This window comes from Ranitomeya imitator, chromosome 8 (genome assembly GCF_032444005.1).
Source record: "Ranitomeya imitator isolate aRanImi1 chromosome 8, aRanImi1.pri, whole genome shotgun sequence".
Classification (NCBI taxonomy): Eukaryota; Metazoa; Chordata; class Amphibia; order Anura; family Dendrobatidae; genus Ranitomeya; species Ranitomeya imitator.
This window is the reverse complement of record NC_091289.1, coordinates 75,169,958-75,184,314: the sequence shown is the minus strand read 5'-3', so window position 1 is coordinate 75,184,314 and position 14,357 is coordinate 75,169,958. Positions and strand designations below refer to the sequence as shown.

Genomic DNA, 14,357 nt, shown 5'->3' with positions numbered 1-14,357 from the left:
CAGGAATCTCACAGAACTGGAAGAATTTTCCAAGGTAGAACAGATGAAAATCCCTCAAACAAAAATTGAAAGACTCTTGTCTGGCTACAAAACGTGTTTACAAGCTGTGATACTTGCAAAAGGGTGTTCTACAAGGTTCTAACCATGCAGGGTGTCCAAACTTTTGCATCGGCCCATTTTCCTTTTTTGTAATTTTTAAAATGTAAAAGATGAAAATATTTATATTATTTTGCCTAAAAGATAAAGGAAATGTGTCATCTATAACCTTAGGCCTTTTAGAGATCAATCCATCTAGTAATTTTGACCAGGAGTGCTAAATATTTATATGCCACTGTACAAGAATAACATGCTGCCAGACCCAAAATTTGAATGATGAGTGACACTTACTTACCTTCCCCACAGTAGCAACACAGATATTACCAAGATTGAGGGGGTCAATGGCTTCAAGTTTCATTCCTTCCTCAAACCAAATACCTTTGGGATAAACAATTCTCGCCTAAAAAACAAAAAAAAGGAACAGAGACCTGTAACTAGCGGCCTAACTTGAAACTCGTGGGCCCTGATGCAAAAGCTCCAATGGGGCCCCCAAATATTACAAATCTTCAATATTAATGGTCTTTTCATATGGGAGAAGGGACGCTTTGGGCCCCATAGGCTCCAGGACGCTAGTGCAATTGCAACCCCTGCACCCATTACAGTTATGCCCCTGTCTGTAACACAGCTTTATTGGTTTGTTTATTAGGTGTCTTTTTGTCATCCTGTATAAATATAGGGATTTTTGTGTTACTCACCGTAAAATCCTTATCTCCGATACGCTCATTGGGGGAACACAGGACAGTGGGTGTATGCTTTTGCCGCCAGGAGGCTGACAAAAAGTAAACGTGAAAAAGTTAGCTCCTCCTCCGTCGTATACACCCTGACACTGGCTACTGGAGACTCCAGTTCGGTGCAAAAGCAGTAGGCGAACAAAACACGAGAAATAATATAACAGCATAAATACAGAAAACTTATGTCTAGAAACAGTCCTACTGACTGACAAAATTAGATATATCCAAAGCAGCCATCAGGCTACTAGGGAGGGAGCTGTCTCTCCAATGAGCGTCTCGGAGAAAAGGATTTTACGGTGAGTAACACAAAAATCCCTATTTCTCCTTCACCTCATTGGGGGACACAGGACTGTGGGATGTCCTAAAGCAGTCCCTGGGAGGGAAATTAACTCACCAGTAAAAATTTTTTCCAGATAATGGTTGTCTTATAAGTGCGTCACCGCCACTTGAAGAATCCTTCTACCCAGACTTGCATCTGCAAAGATCTGGGAGTGGACATTATAATGTTTGACAAAAATATGCAAACTAGACCAGGTCGCAGCCCTGCAAACCTGTTCTGCTGAGGCCTGGTGCCGAATCGCCCAGCAAGCCCGCACTGCTCTAGTGGAGTGAGCTTTGTTTCCAGCCGGAATCATCATGCCCTTGGCGCGATAGGCTTCCTGAATGGCCGCACGTATCCACCTGGCCAGGGTAGATTTTGAGGCTGCGCATCCCTTCCTGCGACCTTCCGGAAGGACAAACAGAGCATCTGTCTGGCGGAAAGGAGCCGTCCGGGAAATGTATCTCCTCAGAGCTCTCACTGGGTCCAACGTATGGAGAGCTTTTTCTACACGGTGCGTAGGCGCTGGACAAAAAGAGGGAAGAACTATATCCTCATTAATGTGGAAAGAGGAAACAACCTTCAGAAGAAAGGAAGGTGCTGGTCTGAGCACTACCTTGTCCTGATGAAAACGTAGAAAGGGAGTACGACAGGAGAGGGCTGCCAGCTCTGATACCCGCCTTATGGAAGTTATGGCCACTAAAAATACGACTTTCCAAGAAAGGAAGGTCAAGGAAATATCTTGAAGAGGCTCAAAAGGAGCTTCCTGCAATGCCCTTAAGACCAAATTAAGGTCCCAAGCTTCCAAAGGAGTCTTATAAGGAGGGACCTTATGAGCAACTCCCTGAAAAAAGTCCTGACCTGACAGTTAGTAGCAATCCTGCGCTGAAAAAGGACCGATAGGGCCGAAATCTTCCTCTTAAGAGTACTTGGAGCAAGCCTTGAATCCAGGCCCGCTTGGAGGAAGGCTAGAATATTTGGGATGGAGAAACGCAAAGGAGGCAGCCCGCGCTCTCTACACCAAGAGAGAAAAACTTTCCAAGTGTGATGATAAATTCTGGCCGAAACGGGTTTACGTGCACTTATCATGGCATCTGCTACCTCTTGGGAGAACCCTGCCTGAGTTAAAACCCAAGTTTCAACGGCCAGGCAGTCAAACGTAGAAACCCTGAGTTGGTAGATCGGCCCTTGAGATAGAAGATCCGACGGATCGAGGAGCCGCCATGGAACCCCGGTGAGAAGCTGTACTAGGTTCGCATACCAGGTCCGACGCGGCCAATCCGGGGTGATCAGAATAGTAGGTACTCCTTCTGACTTGATCTTCTTGATAACCCTCGGGAGTAGTGCCAGAGGAGGGAACAGATAAGAGTGACAAACCTGGGTACCTTGACATTCCCCCTGGACGCCATTAGATCCACATCCAGGGTCCCCCATCGATGGCATATCTGCTGAAATACTTCGGGATGGAGAGACCATTCCTCGGTTGCTAGACCCCGACGGCTTAGGAAATCTGCCGCCCAGTTTTCTGCGCCCGGAATGTGGACTGCTGAAATCACAGAGTGATTTCTCTCGGCCCAGAACAGTATTTGTTTTACCTCCAGCATGGCTGCCTTGCTGCGGGTGGCCCCTTGATGATTTATGTATGCCACGGCTGTGGCGTTGTCCGATTGAATTCGGACAGGGTGACCTGCCAGAAGATGGTGAAAATGCTGCAAGGCTAGTCGAACCGCCCGAATCTCTAAGAGATAGATGGGGAGATCTGATTCCAGAGGAGACCAGCGCCCCTGAGCTGTGTGGTGAAAAAACACTTCTCCCCAACCCAGGAGACTGGCGTCTGTTGTGACCACCAGCCAATTGGTTGGGGGAAAGGGCTTCTCCTCGAGTAGGGATGAGCTGTTTAGCCACCATGAGAGAGCCTGTCTGACCTGGGGAGACAACCAAAATCTGCGGTTGAGGGAGAGAGGATTCCTGTTTCATACTGCTAGGATTGCCTATTGGAGAGGTCGAAGATGAAGCTGTGCGAATGGTACTGCTTCTATAGTTGCAACCATCCTTCCTAACACCCTAATGCAAGACCGGATCGTATGAGGGTACGGTTGCTGAAGGTTCCTCACTTCCCGCCGAAGGGCTAGGACCTTGTCCTGGGGAAGGATTGATAGAGCTTGAGAGGTATCAAAAATCATGCCTAGAAATGAGATCCTCCAAGAAGGTTGTAGGGATGACTTTCTTAAATTTACTAGCCAACCCAAACGAGCCAGGGTGTCCAGAGTAATGCTGGGGTCTAAGGGGGATCGTTTCTCCTTATGGAGAGTGACATACCATCTCTGGCTTGTCAAGGTAAGGAGGCTTATTCGCCGTGCAATGTTCTTCTGGGAAATATATTAAATATTATATAAATAAATTAAATAAATAATTAAATAAATAATTAAATAAATATTAATATTAATATACCATTAAATATAATTATTACGGTATATTTCCCAGAGGAGCATTGCACGGCGAATAAGCCTCCTTACCTTGACAAGCCAGAGATGGTATGTCACTCTCCATAAAGAGAAAAAATACCACTTAGACCCCAGTCCAGAGCCTCTCACCTAGCCAAATTAGTTCTCATGCTTCGCACGGATGAGGGCCAACAGCCCGAAACACCGTGTCTGTGAATTGAGATACTATTTGGCTTTTATCCTAAGTCATATTGCATGACTCGTTAAGGGGTTGATTGTGACTTGTAGGATCGCTACTTCCAACAGGTGGCGCTATAGAGTTTAAGTCCTCTTTTTCTGAGAAGAGGCAATTTGCATATTATATTTCCCAGAGGAGCATTGCACGGCGAATAAGCCTCCTTATCTTGACAAGCCAGAGATGGTATGTCACTCTCCATAAAGAGAAACAATACCCCTTAGACCCCAGTCCAGAGCCTCTCACCTAGCCAAATTAGTTCTCATGCTTCGCACTGACGAGGGCCAACAGCCCGAAACACTGTCTGCGAATTTAGATACCATTTGGCTTTTATCCTAAGTCATATTGCACGACTCGTTAAAGGGTTGATTGTGACTTGTAGGATCGCTACTTCCAACAGGTGGCGCTATAGAGTTTAAGTCCTCTTTTTCTCAGAAGAGACAATTTGCAGAGTAATGCTGACATTTTCCTTGAAAGCTTGAAAGGTTGGCCCCTTGATCAGGAGATCGTCCAGATATGGCAAGACTACTATGCCTCGGGAGTGCAGAATGGACACCACAGTTGACATGACTTTCGTGAACACCCTGGGGGCGGAAACCAGCCCGAAGGGTAAAGCCGTGAACTGGAAATGTAGGTTGTTTAAAGCAAACCTGAGAAACCTTTGATGAGGAGGAAAAATGGGAATATGTAGGTAGGCATCCTGAATGTTTATTAATGCCAAGAACTCTCCCTTTTCCATTGAAGCAATCACTGACCGAAGAGATTCCATCTGAAAGTGACGAATGCGGACAAACCTGTTTAAGAGTTTCAGATCTAGGATAGGCCTTTCTGTTCCGTCCTTTTTGGGTACTACAAAAAGATTGGAATAAAACCCTTGAAACCTTTCCTCACTTGGAACAGGAGAAATGACTCCGCTGAGATGAAGGGACTATGGAATTGAACAGGTCTTGTCGGTGGGACTTGGACCTGGGAAGACGGGATGGGAAGAACCGGGGAGGAGGCTGACAGACCAGCTCTATCTTGTAACCTGAAGATATGCGCTCTCCCACCCACCGGTCGTGGATTACTTGAAGCCAGACCTGACGAAACAAAAACAGACGTCCGCCTACTCTGTTGGAGGCACTCCGAGGAGGCCTCCAGTCACTTGGCCGAAAACCTTTGAGTCCTAGCTCCTCTGGATCTAGTTGACTGGGAACGCATTCTTCCCCCCTGATTGGCTGTATAAGAGACCCGAACGTCTCGGTCCTGATTGAGTCGACCCTGCGCAGCAGAGCCTGATGCTGGGGCCCACTTAGTATTGCGAAAGGGTCTGAAACGGGCCTGAAATTGGCGACGAAAAGGCTGTCTAATCCTCTGCTGAGGAAGGAACTTACTCTTCCCTCCTGTGGAGTCAGAGATAAGCTGATCCAGCTTCTCACCGAATAAGCGACCCCCGATACCGTAGGGTTGTAAGAGACTTTTTAGAGGTAGAGTCTGCCCGCTATGTTCTTAACCAGAAAGCCCTTCTAATAGCGATAGCGTTAGCCGCAGCCGAAGAGGCACAGTCTGTAGCATCTAAGGATGCATTGATCAGATAGCTACCAGCAAGAGCTATCTGAGATGACATTTCCGCCAACTCTGTTGGCAAATCACCTTCTTGAAGAGCCTTTGTTAAAGACTTTGACCAAGACATCATAGCCTTAGCAACCCAGGTTGCCGCAAAAGAAGGAAAAAGTGCCGAACTTGAAGCCTCAAAAACGGAATGAGCCAAGCTCTCTATAAGACGATCCGTAGGGTCCTTAATCGATGAGCCATTAGGGAGAGATAGCAACGTGTTAGAGGCTAAATGGGACAACGGAGGATCTACAGAAGGATTTTCTGCCCATTTACTACACAGCTCAGTAGCAAAGGGGTACCTACCCTTCAAGGCTTTTTGCCCTGAAAAACGCTTGTCCGGGGGCTCCCGGTTACGCCGAATCAAGTCCTCAAACTCAGGGTGAGAGGAAAAAATCCTATGAGCCAGTTTGGCCCATTTAAATGAGATTTTATGATCCGAGGATGAGGCGAGCTCGTCCTCTATCCCCAGGGACTGATTGACAGCCTCAACCAGGCTATCTACAGACTCCTGAAACCCAGGATTCTCAAAATTAAGGGACTCCTCTGACTCATAGTCTGTCTCAACTTCCCCGCTCTCTGCTGGGGAAGGGGAACGTGATACGGAGCTCCAGGATGCAGAAGCACCTGAGGGTCTGGGCGACGCTGTGCGAATCCGCTTTCCACGCGTCTGTCTAGTGCGGGCACGGCCCCTGCAGGCCGAAGGCTCCTGAGACCCCGAGGCCCTCTCTGAGACTGCTGGCCCTGACCGCCGGGGTCTGAAGGGATTTGATTGCTTCAGTTAGGGATGCCATGGATTGCGACAAGGACGTGACCCATTCCGGCAGAGCTGCCTCAGCACCTGCTTGAGAGGCAGGAACCGGAGAGACTGCTGGAGAGCTGGCAGTAGGGGGCTCCTGGGCGCATTCAGAGTCGCAGGCCTCGCAGAGACGATTGCTCTGGGCGTGCGGGAAAGCAGCACGACAAGCCACACAAACGGTATATAAGATCGTGTGAGTTTTAACCCTTCTAGACATAGTGATCTGTAAAAAGCTATACCCAGGGCCTGAGACTGGGAAAAAAATAATGCTTCTGCCAGCTGGAGGGTGAAGCACTTACCCCAGTCCTGTGTCCCCACGAATACAGCGATGAAACGAACGCACGATGCAGAGCCAAAAAGAGCTCACCTTTATCCCCATCAGACCTCAGGGGGTGGGACCGCCATCATGCGGTGCAGCCTGTAGTAGGCCAGAAGCCGGAGCCTCAATTTCTCCTTTGAGAAAAAAGGAAAAACGAAACCAGAAGTAGATGCGCCGGAGAGGGCGGGGCCTCAAGGTGAGGTCTGCTGGGAGGAAGCCCGGGTCAGAGGGACCCAGAAGTGCTTGCTGGAGGCCAGGCCGGAGCCTGAAGCCTCTGGAAGGCCGCGGCGCCGGCAGTACCGACTGCAGCGCCGGTAAAGCGGCGGCGTAGGCACCGTGGCGCCAGGCGCACCGCACTGCTGCGGCGCAGAACAAGACGCCGGAACACCGTACCGCCTAGGGACTGTGGCGCCATAATTAATGCAGAGAAAACGCCCGGAGGAGCGCCAGGTAAATCAGCATCTTTAAAGATGCATTGTGCGCCTTGTCAGGAGCACCCTTTTTTTGCCACTCCCCCCATATTGCAGGCTGAGTACCCCCGGCATAAATCCAGTGGGGGGAGGCAAATGACGGTGCAGGCACCCTAGCTCCATTATCTGCCCAGGATAAGGAGAGGGACCGTCTATCACCCCATCTATCACCGCAGCGGAACAGAGGTGTAGAAATAGGGGGTCACACGGACACCTGTACAGCCCAGGGTCTAAATACCTCAGGGTGGTCAGGGCCAAGTCCGGTGAGGGATCCCACGTCGCGTGAAAGGATACGTGGAGGAACTCGCACGTGCTTGCCCGTTGTTGGTTTGGTGAGATCGGACCCTCAAAAGGGTCCGTCGCCCCCTCAATCCATAGAAAGTGATGAAGAAACAGGATCCAAAGGATGCGGGACCCAGAGGTGTGCCTCCTTGAGACACTAAGCATGAACTGGAGTCTCCAGTAGCCAGTGTCAGGGTGTATACGATGGAGGAGGAGCTAACTTTTTCACGTTTACTTAGTGTCAGCCTCCTGGCGGCAGAAGCATACACCCACAGTCCTGTGTCCCCCAATGAGGCGAAAGAGAAATGTGCTCTTCCTGTTTACGGATAAAGTGCCAATAAAGTATAAACTAATCATAAAAATTATACATCAAAAAGTAGGAGAAATACCTGCCTAGTAATGTGGCAATGCTCCAAATTAATATGAACATCCAAAAAAGCAAAAAAGAAGCACTATAGCCATAAAATGATGAAATTTTATTACAAATAAATAAATACAAAAAATCCAAATACATAAAAAATGGGGCAGGGAAATATGCACAAGAAAATGGTAGCCACCAAAAGGCAAAAAATATATATCATACCATGTAGAAACAATAAATCTACAATAGTGCGGTAATCAACGCACAATATAGCACAGTGCAAAGCATAAATGCAACGTATATTGCGCATGAAAAAAGTAACGCACAGGCATGCTAAATATGTTTATCAGATGTAATCACCATAAAGCATATAGATTGCAATATAAAGGTATAAAGATCCTCCAAAGTAGAAAAAAAGAGTTAAATGTGTAAAAATGCTGCAGACATAACTCTAGGTACTAGGAAAGTAATCCCATAGAAAGTGAAACCAGCCCAGTTGCAAATATTATTGTACTAATTAATCCTGCAACATAAGCCATGCCTGCAACATGCTACATGCATGCCAGAACTATACTCATAATAAGGCCAAAATGGCAGGGGCGTGCATGATTAAACAGAAATAAGAGGGGATCATATAAAGTGCAAAATATAGCAAATGCGAGAATAGCAGCCAAGGGTTTTACCTGATGGTGGTGACAGCAACCCGACGCGCGTTTCGCGTTTAGCTTCGTCCGGGGAAAGTTATGTACCAAGTGCGCCTAGGAAGATGCTTATATAATAGGGATCTGAACAGGGTTGGTCGCAGATTCATGACGGCGCTTCCGTGAGCGCTCCTGCGTGCTGCCGCCGCTGATTGGCGTCAGCTGACGCCTGACCACTCCCCCCCGCCCGACGCGTCAGGGCGAGGGGAGGACCAGGCACCAGAGAAGGACGCGTCTCCACGGCGACAACAAGCACAGGGAGCCCACGCAAGCGCACACTGCGTTGAAGGCATAAAGAGGAACAGATGCCGACTAGGACATGTCTCCACAGGGATGGGGAAACTGCGCAGGCGCACATTGCGCTAATATGCAGGGCATTGAAAAATATATACGTCACTTAGAGCATGTCTCCACGGATATAGGGAGCCTGCGCAGATACATCTCGCTAAAGATATAGTTAAAATATGGAGGCAAAATAGAAAAAGTCCGAAACCTGCCCATAGAAACATAAAGCCTTATTTATGCAGATGGCAAATAGCCGCGGATAATTCCGCCGAAAGGAACAATAACCATAGAGAGTAAAATATCAAAAAACGCAAAGCTAAGAATAATGCTGCTACGTGCCTAACTTACGTAAGGAACACAAAAAAGTGTTCAACATAGAACCAGTGCAAAGGAGGCTAAAATACAGCCCAGTAATTAAAAATAGAACAGTAAAGATACCAAAAACATAAACATAAATATGAATATAACATATACGAATATAGACAAAAGAAATAAAAAAATAATAAAAAAATAAATAAAGAGACATACATATAAACGTAATGTCAACCATATATGATATGCAATGCGTTGTACATAAAGTGTCAGTGCAGTATATATGCCTCCATAAAGAATATATATAAAAAACCTAATACGCATATATATAAGAAAAGTGTCCATATAGAAGTGTCCATATAGCAGTATTCTTAAAATGAAGAAGGCGTTCCTCCAGATACGGTAAGTCCAGCTTTAACATTTCTCATAAGGCAAGGCATTTTGGAATAAGGCGGAGGCAGCTGCATTTATGAAGGCATCAGACCTCATAGAGATGAATGAATCAATCATGAATAGACCAGCACTTCATAGTGTAAACCAATCAACTAAAGAAATAAAAAACAGAAGTTAGAAATAAATACAAATAAGCAATAAAACATACCTAAAAAGTACGAACCAAGGGAATATAAAAAGATCACTAAAAAAATGCAGAAAGTTTTTACAAAAAAGGGGCAAAACTGAGAACTTCATTAAGACCTGACGGTTGAATGGAACCCATCCTATAAATCCACTGGGCTTCTAACTGCGCCAGCGTCTTCCTCCAATTACCTCCTCGAGTGTCAACGTAAACCTTATCAATGCCAGTAATAGAAAGGAGCATAACATCACAGTTGTGGAATTTCCTAAAATGCCTAGGAATGGGCTTAAGGAGTGAAAGATCATCCACCTTAGAGGCATTCATGATGTCTCGATAGTGCTCTCTTGCCCTGTTTTTAAGTGGCCTAGAGGTGAGTCCCACATATACCTTGGGGCAGGTACAGGTTGCTATGTATACTACCCCAGCCGTGTTACATGTAATGTGCTGTGTGATGGTGAATGTATTCTTACCGTCACATGATTTGAACTCAGTTGCACGTTGCATATTAGGGCAGGCGATGCATTCTCCACATGGATAAAACCCCCAGTTCGGGCCTCTAGAGGTGAATCTTTTATCTATTCGTGGTCCATGATAGTAACTATGTACAAGCTGATCTTTTAAATTGGGTGACCGACGGTATGTAATAGCTGGATTCTGTGGCAAATGCTTGGCAAGCATGCGGTCCGTCAATAATATAGGCCAATATTTCTTCAAAGCTTCCCTTGTTTCAAACCATTTGTCATTATACGTGGAAATAAGCCGCACCGTTGACTCCACAGTGTTTCTTCTATTTTTATGGGGTTGCAATAAATCTAGTCGATTGGCATCTCTAGCTTTTTTATAGCCCTTTTTAATGCTCCTTTTTGAATAGCCTCGTTCTTCAAATCTCGTTGAGAGTGCATTAGCCTGTTCTTGAAATGTCACGTCATTCGAGCAAATTCGTCTGGCCCTCAGAAATTGTCCCGTAGGGATACTGTCTATGAGGGGTTTAGGATGGGATGATCCGGCATGGAGCAGGCTGTTGACGGCTGTTTTCTTCCTAAAGACATCTGTTTCCAAAGTTTTTCCCACTTTACCTGAAACTTGGATGTCCAAAAAATCGATGGTAGTCTGGCTGTATTTTACAGTCAGCCTAATATTTAAGTTGTTGTTATTCAGGATATTAACAAATTCCAGAAGGTCCTGCTCTGGACCCTGCCAGATGAACAAGATGTCATCTATATAGCGGGTCCAGAACAGGACCCCCTCGATGAATGCCACCGGCTTAGTGAGAAACAGCCCCCTCTCCCACATGCCTAAAAACAAATTTGCGTATGAGGACGCGAAAGCTGCACCCATGGCGGTGCCTTGTTTTTGAAGGTAGATGGTCTCCTTAAAAAGAAAAAAATTATGCTCCAAGGCAAAGGTCAAAAGGACGAGAAGAAAATTAACAAAATCTGGATCGTGCTCAGTCATGGTAAGGAAGGTTCTAACCGCCTGAATTCCATCTTGATGGTGGATGGAGGTGTATAACGACTCGACATCCATAGAAACGAGCCACATATCCTCATCCCATGGTATCCCCTCGATTTTTCTTAGGACATCACCAGTGTCTTTAGCATAGGACGGGAGATCGCATACCAGTGGCTTGAGATGAAAATCCAAAAATTTGGAAATAGTCTCACACAAGTTGCCATTGCCCGAAGTGGGGGTTTTATCCATGTGGAGAATGCATCGCCTGCCCTAATATGCAACGTGCAACTGAGTTCAAATCATGTGACGGTAAGAATACATTCACCATCACACAGCACATTACATGTAACACGGCTGGGGTAGTATACATAGCAACCTGTACCTGCCCCAAGGTACATGTGGGACTCACCTCTAGGCCACTTAAAAACAGGGCAAGAGAGCACTATCGAGACATCATGAATGCCTCTAAGGTGGATGATCTTTCACTCCTTAAGCCCATTCCTAGGCATTTTCAGGAAATTCCACAACTGTGATGTTATGCTCCTTTCTATTACTGGCATTGATAAGGTTTACGTTGACACTCGAGGAGGTAATTGGAGGAAGACGCTGGCGCAGTTAGAAGCCCAGTGGATTTATAGGATGGGCTCCATTCAACCGTCAGGTCTTAATGAAGTTCTCAGTTTTGCCCCTTTTTTGTAAAAACTTTCTGCATTTTTTTAGTGATCTTTTTATATTCCCTTGGTTCGTACTTTTTAGGTATGTTTTATTGCTTATTTGTATTTATTTCTAACTTCTGTTTTTTATTTCTTTAGTTGATTGGTTTACACTATGAAGTGCTGGTCTATTCATGATTGATTCATTCATCTCTATGAGGTCTGATGCCTTCATAAATGCAGCTGCCTCCGCCTTATTCCAAAATGCCTTGCCTTATGAGAAATGTTAAAGCTGGACTTACCGTATCTGGAGGAACGCCTTCTTCATTTTAAGAATACTGCTATATGGACACTTCTATATGGACACTTTTCTTATATATATGTGTATTAGGTTTTTTATATATATTCTTTATGGAGGCATATATACTGCACTGACACTTTATGTACAACGCATTGCATATCATATATGGTTGACATTACGTTTATATGTATGTCTCTTTATTTTTTTATTATTTTTTTACTTCTTTTGTCTATATTCGTACATGTTATATTCATATTTATGTTTATGTTTTTGGTATCTTTACTGTTCTATTTTTAATTACTGGGCTGTATTTTAGCCTCCTTTGCACTGGTTCTATGTTGAACACTTTTTTGTGTTCCTTACGTAAGTTAGGCACGTAGCAGCATTATTCTTAGCTTTGCGTTTTTTGATATTTTACCCTCTATGGTTATTGTTCCTTTTGGCGGAATTATCCGCGGCTATTTGCCATCTGCATAAATAAGGCTTTATGTTTCTATGGGCAGGTTTCGGACTTTTTCTATTTTGCCTCCATATTTTAACTATATCTTTAGCGAGATGTATCTGCGCAGGCTCCCTATATCCGTGGAGACATGCTCTAAGTGACTTATATATTTTTCAATGCCCTGCATATTAGCGCAATGTGCGCCTGCGCAGTTTCCCCATCCCTGTGGAGACATGTCCTAGTCGGCATCTGTTCCTCTTTATGCCTTCAACGCAGTGTGCGCTTGCGTGGGCTCCCTGTGCTTGTTGTCGCCGTGGAGACGCGTCCTTCTCTGGTGCCTGGTCCTCCCCTCGCTCTGACGCGTCGGGCGGGGGGGAGTGGTCAGGCGTCAGCTGACGCCAATCAGCGGCGGCAGCACGCAGGAGCGCTCACGGAAGCGCCGTCATGAATCTGCGACCAACCCTGTTCAGACCCCTATTATATAAGTGTGACGCCCAGGAGACCGGGATACCCAGCACCGGACCAATGGAGTCTGTCTCTTGACGGGGATGTCACGGGTGGCTTGACCCGGTGCTGTGGCCTCAGGCAATGCACAGTGTAAGGGGTATCATGAGGGGACAGGCACTTACTTGATCAGCAGCAGGTTCTCCCAGCGGTGACGATCCCGATCCTGGATAGATGGCTATTGTCCAAATGAAAGACTGAGGCACTGAAACGTTTAACCAGTTTACTTTAACATAAAAGGATTTACAACCAGTCCTGTCACCGGAGTCTGTATGGGAACTCTGAGTTACTTTGACCCTGCCGGGGTCTTCGCCTCTTATTGTGCGCAATTTCTGTGTGGCCCTGCTGCTGTATGTGAACTGGCTGCCGGCCCAATCTGTCCCCTCCGGGTCCTGGTTCGACGGGCAACCCGAGTCCTTTTATCGGTTTACCCCCTCTGGGAGTACCGCTGAACTCTGTGTCTGTTGCTGCGTCCGACCCTAGTGAAGCTGATATCACCTCACGTTTTTCCGGTTGCTGTATTATATATAATGAATACAGCCACGGATCCGGTATCCGTCTTTGCGCCTGTTCTGGGTAGTGATTAATGCTACCCGGTTCTCACAATGTCCTTTTTCTCTATCCCTCTTCTCCTCAGGCCGGTGATTTAGGCCTGGTAACAGTCATAGGGCTGTTAGATATTCAGCTGTATGACCTCTCACTTTCAGCTCCTTAGCCCAACTGCCATTTCTTCTCTCAGACCAGAATGGATCAAGGGGAGTCTCTGGAGCTCCCCCTTCTGGCCGGAGGTGGTAGTGCAGTCTTGCTATTTTAGTATTTGTACTTACTGTCAGTAACTATTTTTGTGGCAAATACCCCTAGGGGTGCCACATTCCCCCTTAGTTAAGAACAGTACTCCGGGACTGTGGGACAATAACATTTTGAAATAACAATTAATATGTACAGAGTCTTAAAAATGAAAAGTTACAAAAACCACTCAAGGAAACAAAAATAGAGTTCTGTAAAAAGTCACTTCAAATAGCGTCCATTAATACAGTTCTATCCTTGAAGGTATTAGGAAAGGCACTGTACTTAGTGTCCAGGAATTTAGTTCCATTTTTCCAACGGAGTTATCAATATAAAGTCTAAAGAAAGTTCAAAAAGAGCAAAAAGCAAAGTTCAAAAAGCAGTCTTTCCGGAGCTTTGATTTAGTGCCTCCGGGCTGATAAAAAGTTCAAGAATATGCAATAAGTTCATACAGACAAGTCTCTGTAGGCACTGGGCTTAAACGTTGCAGACTGATAACAATGACTATACTACATTTTCTGTTTAACTATATATGGCATAACATATATACAATTCACATTATGAGCTTTATAGTTGGTAATCTGCATACCTGGCCGGTAATTGGCCCTGGGTACTACGCTGTGATCTACGTAATAGCGGTATCCCTTCATGTGGTGTACTACTGTCTACTGCGGATGTAGTATCTGCCCGCTCTG

The 14,357-nt window shown here is 45.8% G+C and overlaps 1 protein-coding gene across 5 annotated transcripts in view; it reads right to left on the bottom strand.

Moving 5' to 3' along the window:
• The window catches only part of L3MBTL2 (L3MBTL histone methyl-lysine binding protein 2), a 280,914-nt gene that overhangs the window by 79,661 nt on the left and 186,896 nt on the right, over positions 1-14,357 (bottom strand). For 4 of the 5 annotated variants that reach the window (XM_069737089.1, XM_069737087.1, XM_069737086.1 and 1 more), the window contains one exon: positions 392-496. The exons of the other annotated variant lie outside the window; for it this stretch is intronic. In XM_069737089.1, coding sequence (XP_069593190.1) covers positions 392-496 — 105 coding nt within the window. The remainder of the gene's footprint in view (positions 1-391; positions 497-14,357) is intronic. 5 annotated transcript variants of the gene reach the window in all.